Source organism: Papilio machaon, chromosome 1 (genome assembly GCF_912999745.1).
Source record: "Papilio machaon chromosome 1, ilPapMach1.1, whole genome shotgun sequence".
Taxonomy (NCBI): Eukaryota; Metazoa; Arthropoda; class Insecta; order Lepidoptera; family Papilionidae; genus Papilio; species Papilio machaon.
This window is the reverse complement of record NC_059986.1, coordinates 5,435,225-5,446,327: the sequence shown is the minus strand read 5'-3', so window position 1 is coordinate 5,446,327 and position 11,103 is coordinate 5,435,225. Positions and strand designations below refer to the sequence as shown.

Sequence of the window (11,103 nt, the reverse complement as noted above, 5' to 3'; positions counted from 1 at the left end):
TTTCAACTAGACTTAAAATAATTAACTGTGGAATTAAATTAATCAAATTTCACTATATTTTAGTTTTAAAAAGTTAATGTAGACAAATAAAACAATAAGAAACTTTTTATCGTTTATTTATTTATTATAACCAATAAATACATTTTACAACAAATAATTATTACAATATTTCGTGTTAAATTATCTTATAAACTGGATATTATCATTAAAATAAAATAAAAAATTTAGTTAACTAAATCACTGTTAAGGCATTTTATTTGGCGGCTTTGAACCACTTTTATAGCGTTATATTAAGCTTAAAACTAATTCAAAACAATAGATAATTCAACGTGTTATTAGCCATCTACCGCGTGCTAAATCTTTGCTTGAATTTTATTATAATATACGCAGATGTAAGCTGCTAAAAGATTTTATCTTAGTATCCTTGCTATGGTTAAGTTTACATTTAGAACTCTGAATATTCCAGAATAATCCACACCATTCTCATTGAAAAAAGTGGATAGTCTATTATATCTTATATAGAAGTTTTTCTAGTTGTCAGATCTCATATAAAACCCGTTGTGGGTTACACAAATATAATTTCATTCGTTGTAGTGAAAACTGCACACATGGCTTATGTGTATGAGGTAAAAAGTAATAATTGACTATTAAATGTCTTGAAGGTTTTACTTTGAAATAATTTTTATTGTCTCCTAAAATTTAACTGGATGCAACATACAAGGCATCTTTATTAAAGTAATATTAGGCACACATTTTATTTCTACTCTAAATTAAATTAATAATAAGACTAGTTAGTTCTTTCATATACTACATTATTTGTTAACTTTAATAAATTAGAAAATAAAATTTTGTTGGTTAATTGTGCTCGGTAAGTATAAATTTAGACATAAAAGTTATTCTTAAAAATAATTTCACATTGAAAAAGATTAACAACTTTATTTGGAAAGATAATATGGAATAGTAAAGTATAACTAAATAACTGCCTCAAATACATTTACGATGGCTGTTAAGTTGAAATATAAAACGAAGCAATTTGTTTTCCTTAAATTTTGAAAAACTTCATTCTGGGCGAGTATTTTTTATCACTCGGGAATCTGTAGTTTGGCTATAAAATTTCTTAAATGATGTCCCTCTTTTGCATGTTTCCAAGGAGCGCCTGAAAAAAATATAGCAAATAAACATGATAAGTTTAGGACTTTTACTAAACCTTTTTAAAATTTAATAAAGTCTATGTACACAATACTACGCTATTCTCAAATATTATTATTCGACCTTTTCGTCGCGAATATCGTTTAGCGCTTTTGCTTTGCCATCTTGAAAATTGCTGCAAATTTTACAGTGACGATCTTGACAAATAAGTATAGTGCCGGGGACGAAATAAAAAAAACGCGCGTCTGTGCACGAACTCCTATGACCCCGTATTTCGTTAGTCGTTTAGAGATTAAAGTTGCCGGATATCGAAGATTTTGTGTACGAAGGGCCTTAGGGATCGTTTCGATCACAATTTGAATTCTGTGTAATTTCCTTCCCTGCCCCCTCTTTCCTCTTCATCGTGTTACTCTATACTTTTACAGTCTAGCAACCCAACATACATGTATTCTTTGCTATGTTTAATTGTGTAAGGGTCACCTTATTAACAAAGTTGACAATGGCGGTTGCGGGCTGCTCGGGCTCAAGCTCGGCGAACACGTGACACTGATTGTCCGAGCCCGCGGATGTGCGCGCCACGAATGCAAATATGCGTCTGAAAGTCAACATTCCAATAAATAAAAGATAACTGTTACTACATCTTGATTAAAAGTACCAATAACCTAAAGTAACTCAGTTATTGTTTGTCCAAGTTTTTAGCCAATAAAAACATTCGTTTGTAAGCGCGGCATTCGATATAACCTTCGTCAACAACACAACTGGAGTTAACATATAATGGACGTCGCTTTATTCACAAAAAATGAGAGGTAAAAATACTAAGGCATGTGCTTACCAAAATACTAATTCTAGGTCATGTCGAACTCACAACAAATTAATTTTAAGAACACAATTTAATGTAACGTTAACTAGCGTACTTTTCGGTAGGTATTGCGTTGGGCGAGTCGCGGTAGGTGTAGCGACGTTCGTCGGGATCGAGGCCGGCGTAGGAGAGCGCGGCGGCGGGGTAGTGGCGTCGGAAGAACAGCTTGCGCGCCGCGTCCGTCAGAGTGATGCCGCCGCCGAACACCTTCAGGTGCACCACGTGCGCTTCGCCCTACATTATCACATACACATGTCAGCCTGTCAGCATGCCTTTATTTTTGACTGTGATTTTAATATATTTTTTCAGAATTTAAATTCTAATTAAAAGAAAATTATCATATAACGACTGTGGCTTATGAATGGAAGATCGGTAAAGATGAAATATATAGTATAGCGTACCTTCTTCTGCAGTACGTTGTGCACGGCGCGCTTAACTGCGGCTGGTCCGGTGAGCGCCTCGGTGTTGTCGGCACCTAGCAGCAGCACGTGGCACGCCGCACCCGTCGCCAGCAGCGCGCGCGCTGCCGCCGTCACACCGCCGCCCGCCCACGGGTCCCTGCACAAAGCTTCGATTACTAACCAGTAACGCGACATCACCATTATTTCTGATCATTTTCTTTAGTTTGCGAGCAACTGACGCGAATTTTTGCAATTGCTGGCCTGTACGCCTTTATTAGTGTAGCGCTGGAAGCTGACCTGTCGGGTAGCCTGAGCGGCACGGGCAGTGCGAGCGGGGTGACCGTGTGCTGGTACACGAGCGCGGAGAGCGAGCTGAAGACTGGTTCGTCCGGGCAGCCGCGCAGCCGCACGCCGCGCGCCGCTGGCTCCACCAGGAAGTGCCGCACGCCGCCGCCAGGGCCCGCACGCACCGCCAGACCGAACGCGCCCGGGAACGAGTTCGAGTCGCGCACAATGAACGAACCCTCCTCCAGACCGTGCAAGGCTGATATTGCTGCATACAACAATAATTCTATATTGTAATAGATTAAACAGAGTATTTAATCTAATTTTCCGATCATTATAGCGATACAGGCTTAGGTATTGTGATGAAGATAATATTTACCGTCGTCGCGCGAGATGTTGGGCTTGTACCAGTAGTGGCTGGTGTCGCGGGCGAAGCGCACGCGATCCGGCGCCACGTGGTGCGGCTCCACCGGCCCTGCACTCCCCGCTACCCCTGGGCCCGTGCCCGCGCCCACCGCCGCGCCATTGTACGCACGGTAATCCGATTCTGGGCTACTTTCGCGCTCCTTTCTGTTGAACATATGTACACATGTATGCATAATATACTAATGAGATTTTGCAATAATTGAAAACACTCCAATCGTGACCAGCAGTAATTTTCGGGAGGACGTATTTTCACAAAGAAAAAAGTACGGGCACGAAAACAAGGAATAAAGAGAGAAATTATTTTTGTAGCATTATATATGAACAAAAATGTGATAGATGAAGTTAGTTTACGATGGTTCATCAAATACAAATTTTGTATAGCAAAGGAAAAACGAAAATTATACCACACGAAAAAAAATGGTTTAAAAAAACCCGGCGTGCGATATATTTTATTATTATTGGGAAATCTTGGATGTGGAATCGTAAAAAGATAAAATAAATAATTAGCCAAACCAAACAAGCGTGTAGCGGTTCGATGTTTTGTAACAAGTGCATAGCAATATATATTACAAGTCACATTTTTTATCCATAAATAAGCGCATATATTATTGACAAACAAAATATCCAGCAAATGTCACTAGCTCCCGAACTTACATGTGGAGTATTGCCTTATACGGTAGCGTAAGCTGGTTCCTGGTGCAAACAAAAGACAAAAGCTTTACGCCTTTTGCACGCGAAAAAACATTAAGTAAAAGTTAAGCAATGTATCAGAAATCTATCATATTATACAAATGGAAAATGAAAAATACATTTAATTACGTATAAGCAAATTTAAAGACTAAGCCTATTTACACTGAGCACTTGATTTTGAAGTTAATAAAAATGTTATACGTCTCAAATCATTAATATAAATTAAAATCAAAAATCTTGGTGGTTCTAGGTCATCGCCGCGCTGCGCAGTGTTCGCACCTGCATCCCGCCCCACTACACCTAACATTGTGTTCTGCGCAGCGACTCGTACGATGTTTCGAGCCGTCAAGATGTTTGAAAACATTTATAAATATTTAGAGCTAGTTAAGCCTTTACTTTACTTTCCCATGCGAGATGACTCGTAAGAGCTAACCGTCGGCTCAATCAGCTTTTTATCTGAGATTACCTGGTGACGGGCGGCGAGCGCGGCGGTCGTGCGTTGAGCGAGGGCGTGGGCGTAAGTGTAGGCGTGGGCGTGAGCGTTGGAGTGGGCGTCGGTGTGGGCGTGGGCGGGTAGGGCGTGCGCGGATACGTGGGGAAGGCTGGCGTTCCCGCGCGTGACTCTGTGCGCGATTCCGTCCGCGACTCAGCGCGCGATTCCGCCCGCGACCAGCTCTCCGACTGCTCACGGCTCTGTTACAATTAATTGGTAAACTTAACACTTGAGTTTGCGCATTAATTTTTGTACTGCTGATATTTATAGTTCTTAGTACCAAAATGACTTTAAATGGTAAAGGCTCACAAGTCAGATATTATTTTGATACCTATGGATAGAAAGATATCTAATGGTGTGTGGCACAAATCAGAACAAAGCAACACATACATTGAAAAAGTAAAAATATGGTAAAAAATACTAGTCACCATAGTGTCGTTTACAGGCTCCGCGAGGGACAACAGACCGGGCGCAGGCGTGGTCGGCGTGCTGCCGGCGCTCCACTCGCGCATTGTCATCTTTTCATACATGAACTTTCTAGATGAGGTCCTGAAATGAACCAAAACACCGTCAATATTAAAATCAAGTAAATATTTCAATTGTCTATCATTATGACATACCTAACAATTGTATATAAAAGTTAATTTGATAATGTTAAAGTTTTTTTGTTCACTTTAATACTCGTAAGGTACCTGTCCGGCGCCAGCGGGCTGACGGCGTGCGAGCGCGGCGGCGCGCGAGTGTTGACGTGCAGCGGCACTGCAAAGTCGTCATCGTCGTCGGCGAACGCGGTCGTGTCGCTCGTGTATCCATCCACGCTGCAATTTGTATCAATCCAATTAAATAACTATGTGTTACCACCAGGTTTTAGGGGAACTCTGATTGAAGCTATTTTCACATACAAATACTAGACAAAATACGACACTCAAGAGCTCAATTCGTGGACAGTTCAAATAGTACTCTAACGTAATGTAACGATAGTAAACAGCCGTAAGTTAGTTAGTAGGTGCAGCTATAGTTCTTTTCAAATATCTAGGCCTCCCAGTGTTATCCACCTGCATCTGGCTAGGCCCAGCTACATCTAAAATGTGTTCTACGTAGAGTCCCACGCGGAGTTAAGACTCGCCAAGATGTTTGAAAACTACTGCAACATATTCTATTCTATGCTATTTTTCTTTTTAAATAAAAATCCTTACAATTTAGTAATGAGAACATTTGAAGGTAACCTTATATGTTTAATCATAACATATAATGTTAACTTTTTTTTATAATAAAATGTAGATACACACCGATGACTTGCGGAGCGACGCACATTTCGGGAAGACGAAGTATCCCACTCGAGCGGTAGTCGAGCGACTCTTTCCCTTGCTTCCTTTCTCTCTCTCAGTTTCTGCTGCTGCCTCTGCAGCCAGGTGAGGCCGGAGCTGGCTTCAGCATTGCTCTCCGATCTGCGCGGTTCCCGTCTGATCTCTTTAGAGGTTTCCCGGGTTTCCTGCCAGCCAAGGGTACTGTTGGATCGCCAGGTTCCATTTTCAGGAGTGGTCTTTCGGGCGATGCTCGGAGGCCTATCTAACCATTCTGTATCACCATTCATCCATCTGAAATACAGGAGATATTATAAAGATTAATTGGAATCGTAAACAATCTATAATTCCGTTAGTCTCTCATCGTATTTGCAAAAAGTTAACATTGAAATAATTTAAAACCATAAACAATTTAGTAGTGAGCAATATTAATATCGTACGTATTTAAAAACCGGATAATGTTATCATTGTGCGGTACTAATGTTTTTAGACCACTACCTAAACGGGAAAGTGGTAACGTATAATTTCAGGGTCGTCGGTACTTGACGAAACTGTTGGCGGCTCTGTTTAAATGTTAAGCAAAACTTATGTTTACATTTGAAGCTGATATTTCATCAATGAGTAGTAAGATTTTGACTATTGACCCATTTTACAAGCTCTCATTACTGATATACCTTACATTATGTAATAAAATATGAATTGAAAAATACAAATCAATAAGTGGTACGTAGAAAAATTTGTGAAACACAAAGAAAAGTAATATGTTTGTAATAATTTGTAAATGTAATAATTTGTTATTCGCATTACTAGGCCATCTGTTGAATCACGTGACATGAATGAATGTGACTGGTTCTTATAGCTTCTGTATTGCCGAATAAATCCGGTGATGAATTTAAATTTGTGCAGAACAATGATATAGGTACTGTGTGTTGCGTATAATTCGTGTATTTATTAGAAAGTAAACATGTGTACATGTCTGTTGACTGGGTGGTCGACTAGTCGGTCGCCGCGGCGCCGCTCTCCCGTTTATGGCGACGTTTATCTCGAAATAGCAAACCGTTTGGTCCGCGGTGGACGCAATCACACGCTATCGACACTAATCAAAATTGCATGTAAACCTACTAGCGCATATTGAAAAACAGTCTCGTCTATTTTACTGTGGGACTAGATTTATAAAAATCAGGTGCATAAATGTTGAAAATTGTGCGACGACGGAAGATAAGCTAAGCTATAAACTGATTTACATTCAGTATTTTAAAACTAATTATTGTAAGTTTTCAGGGCTTTGTTGGATCAAACATTTTTAGCTACATAAAGTCAATTAATCACCACACAAACTAACTAACTAACTAACTAGGGTGACGCAGTGACCCAAAGTGGGCCTTGGCCTCCGACAACAAAAGTCTCCACTTTTTCCGATCCCGCGCCGTCCCGACCCAATCTCGGACCTGTAGGTCCCGAAGATCTCTATTTACTTCATCTATCCAGCGATATTTGGGACGGCCAACTGGACGCCGACCACTCGGTCGTCCCATATATGCGCGTTTGACACCACGAACATCATCCATTCTTTCTAAGTGGCCGAGCCAGCGGAGTCGTTGCGCTTTTATCTCGCCAATGATGTTGGGCTCGGCCACCAGTTTCTCAATCTCAGTGTTCTTTCTGATGCGCCACGTTCCATCCTCTTTTTGCACTGGCCCTAAAATTTTTCTTAAAATTTTCCGTTCGGTGACTAGGAGTTTTGCTTCTTCCTTTGCAGTGAGTGTCCAGGCCTCACAGCCGTACATTAGGATCGGTCTAATTACAGTTTTATAAATGCGGATCTTGGTGCGCCGGCTGAGAAGCCTGGACACTAATACCTTGTGTAGAGCTGCACTACAACGTAGGGAATTTTGCACTCGAATTTCTATTTCTTCTTCACGAGTGTTTTGATCCGTTATAGTGCAACCCAGGTACTTAAACTTTTCGACTCCTTTGTAGGTAAGGTTAGCAACTTTGAGGTCTTCTCTGGGTATTCTTGAGCTTCTGTATCGACGCATGTGTATATATTCTGTCTTCTCGTGATTAATACTTAAGCCAACTCTCTTTGCTTCCCTATCCAACACTTCCGCTGCTCTCGCCACCTCTTCTTTTGCCGCTCCTAGTAAAGCAAGGTCATCCGCGTAGCCTATCACCTTATGCAGTCCGTTTAACGGTTTACCTCCATCCAGTGCTACCACATGTCTTATGACATACTCGAGGGCCAAGTTAAAAAGCATGGGTGACAGAGCATCACCTTGCTTTAATCCCGTTATCACTTTAAATTCTTCAGTTAGTTCTGTCCCTACTCTTAACACCGCTCGGCTTTCCCCTGTCATCATTTTAATAAGCCTAATAAGTTTATTTGGTATAGCAAATTTTTTTAAGACATTATAAAGGGAGCCTCGGTCTACGCTATCATATGCCTTCGCAAAGTCAACGAAAAGTGCATGGACGCTTTGCGCGTATTCCCATCTCTTTTCCATGATTTGTTTAAGGAGGAAGATTTGGTCAACTGTGCTACGGTTGCGTCTAAAACCACACTGGTAGTCACCTATTATGGCCTCAGCGTAAGGTTCCAAACGTCTCAGCAACACGTAGGATAACACCTTATAAGCTGTAGACAGTAAAGTAATCCCTCTGTAGTTCGTACACTTTCTGCGTGGTCCTTTTTTGTGTATGGGGCATATGATACCAATATTCCACTCCTTAGGTATTTTCTCGTTGTTCCAGATCTTAATGAGAAGCTCAAACAATTTCAACTGCCCAGATTCTCCGCTATACTTCCATACTTCACTGGGCAAGTTATCAATTCCGGGAGATTTGTTGTTTTTAAGCCTTTTTACGGCAAATATAACTTCTTCAAAACTTAAAGGAGACACTTCATCATCATTTTCTGCTTCATCTGTAACTTTCAACTTTATCACTACCACACAAACACTTAATTTTTTTTTTATTATTATAAAATTCATGATATCACAAGATTTTGTACTCTCCTGATTTAAAAACAGTTATGATTGTTTACGAATAAATAGCTTACCAAATAATCCATCTAATTTAATAGTTAACCTAGTGGATCAAAGTAGTGACATATTTTTTTATCTGAATGGAAAATATACGCGTAGAGAACATAAAACAATGCAAATTATGTTTCACATTAATTGGCGCCGTCTTTGGCAGTCCAGTCACGTACAGAAGTAATTCAAGAAACCTTGCAAGCTGTCAGTCAGTGGGGCATAAATAATCCGCAACAGACGGCAGTGCTGTGCGGTGTACGCTGTGGGCAAGTGTGGTACGGTTTACGTCTCGCCCACGCTTTACGCAGCTATTAACGATACTTCCGTTTAAATAAACAATCTTATCGAATACCTCTCTATCTTACTTATATTATAAATGCGAATGTTCAGATTAATGGAGGGATGGATGTTTGTTACAAAGTATCTCCAGAAGGGCTGTATGAATGTCGATGAAATTTGATATATATGTAGGATATAGTCTGGAAGAACAAATGGGCACAATAATTAAGATTTTTTTTTAATTCTGCACGGTCACGCGGACGGTGTTGCGGGCGTCTACTAGTTATCTAATTCTACGTTGACAACTGTTTCTGTATTCACCATACTGAGGTACTTTTGCGGTCGCGTATTATATAATAGAAAACGATATTAGACATAACGATTCAGGATTCAAAAACGATTGTTATTTGAAATAAAATTACTTCAACTGATTTATTTTCATCGTGTACTTTAAATTTTGATCGCAGAAAAGTTATTTTATACTTAAAGCTTATAATTAGATTAGTTCGGATACAAACATAATACTTAGGTATAAGTGTACACTGTAAACAGACATATTTACACATCCTGACGAAAAACGAAATGTACAAAGTGTTTCTACTTAAAAAGATAAAAGTCCGTTCAGAGAAGCCTAAAATGGGTCGTTCGTTAGTATTTATTCTCAAAACTGCCCTTGAAATATCTATCTAACCGTCGGTTTCCACCGCATAGGTGTTTTGATTTCAATATACTGTTTTCTCGTGTTTTATTAAAAGTATGTGAGTGATGACAATAATATTATTTAACCAGATATTGCAGTGGAAACTCACGGCAACGTGATCATAACACAATATGTATAAAAAATATTACAAGTGTTTTTTCTCGTTGTGTTTTGTGATCATTGAATTAACGCCCACGTGTCGGCCCACGTATCATCAATCCGTCATTATATCAATTAAGAATGCGGCCCGATTACAGTAACAAACAAGCGATCTCACACTTATTTAGTGTTTTTATTAAGAAACAAGTTATTCCGAGCTACATAATATGAGTCGATGACAGCAAGGAAAAAGATAATGCGCTTGAATTACGAAAATTTTCCATCAGAGATTTGCTCTATGTTTAATAGTTCCGGCGTAAACTGATTTGGAAATTTAGCTTTTCTAACTGGCTGAAACGTTTTTCAAATACCTACAAGCGATTGTTGTTTTTGTGTACGTACACTCGAAGCCGTAGCCAACACAGATGTCAACACAGTTGGCTACGATTGGATACACTGTATCATTATTAACGTGACTGATTTACTAGAATGACTATCAAATTTTACATAGTAGAAGCGAATAAGATATCGATATTCATTTTATTTTGTCAAAGGACTTGTAATAATTTTATAAAAGGTAGTTTTAGTTCTCTTAGATGGCAGCACTGCTCGACCCCGCCACTCTTTTGTGACAACTTCCGGCGAATGGATTGAGAGTGGTGGGGTTGAAACAGCGTTTGATTATTGAGTCAGGAGCTCGGCCAGTCGTTGGATATCCGTCGATGTGATAAGTCGTCTAGTGGAAAGACAGTCGTCTAGTAGAATTGACCGTTAGAAATGTTGAAAAGGGAATACAAGTATTAACTGTGCAATGAATTGGAGTTTTTCTTGACAGACTCTAAATTCTATTTGGTGCTGTCATTTAAAGCATGTAATTACGACAAACAACGAAGTACCACCAAGGATTAAAATTACGAAGCCATAAAAGGATCTCGTAGTCGTAGTTTAATGGCCAGATTGGTTGTGGTACAATTTATAGCTCGTCTTCATTGACAACGAAGTGGGTCAAGCGGAACGCGACTAAATAAATTAACTGAACGACTACACTGTTAGGGCTCACTTAATGGCTACAAATATATTAAAGACTGTATTGAAACTTTGTAGCACAAAGAACTAATGTATTTCTTCATATTTAATATTTATCATTCCTTTATTTGATTAATATAGCGATAAAATGTTTAAACTTTGGTGAGACATCATAATTAATTAATTAAGAAACGGCTAATTAATTAATTAATTAACACTGGTGGTACAGTGCGAGACGCGACGCGACCGCGAAGTCCTCGAATTGAACACTCGCCCTGAAGATGGACCCCCGATGGGTCCGAAACTAGTCGGTGCCGCCACCGGACGATCAAAACGTGAGTTAAGCCGTTTCTTAAT

At 39.6% G+C, this 11,103-nt stretch overlaps 1 protein-coding gene across 9 annotated transcripts in view; it reads right to left on the bottom strand.

The window, feature by feature from the left end:
* Positions 1-843: 843 nt before the first annotated feature.
* Positions 844-11,103, bottom strand: part of LOC106710700 (tensin) — a 91,315-nt gene continuing 81,055 nt past the window's right edge. For 4 of the 9 annotated variants that reach the window (XM_045679179.1, XM_045679191.1, XM_045679184.1 and 1 more), the window contains 11 exons: positions 5,593-5,901; positions 4,996-5,121; positions 4,732-4,852; positions 4,277-4,503; positions 3,775-3,813; positions 3,074-3,264; positions 2,707-2,962; positions 2,410-2,566; positions 2,064-2,242; positions 1,630-1,744; positions 844-1,156 (listed from right to left, as the gene is read on the bottom strand). In XM_045679179.1, coding sequence (XP_045535135.1) covers positions 1,118-1,156; positions 1,630-1,744; positions 2,064-2,242; positions 2,410-2,566; positions 2,707-2,962; positions 3,074-3,264; positions 3,775-3,813; positions 4,277-4,503; positions 4,732-4,852; positions 4,996-5,121; positions 5,593-5,901 — 1,759 coding nt within the window. In that variant the 3' untranslated portion in view covers positions 844-1,117. The remainder of the gene's footprint in view (positions 1,157-1,629; positions 1,745-2,063; positions 2,243-2,409; positions 2,567-2,706; positions 2,963-3,073; positions 3,265-3,774; positions 3,814-4,276; positions 4,504-4,731; positions 4,853-4,995; positions 5,122-5,592; positions 5,902-11,103) is intronic. The other 5 variants (XM_045679201.1, XM_045679211.1, XM_045679207.1 and 2 more) reach the window with 2 other exon arrangements.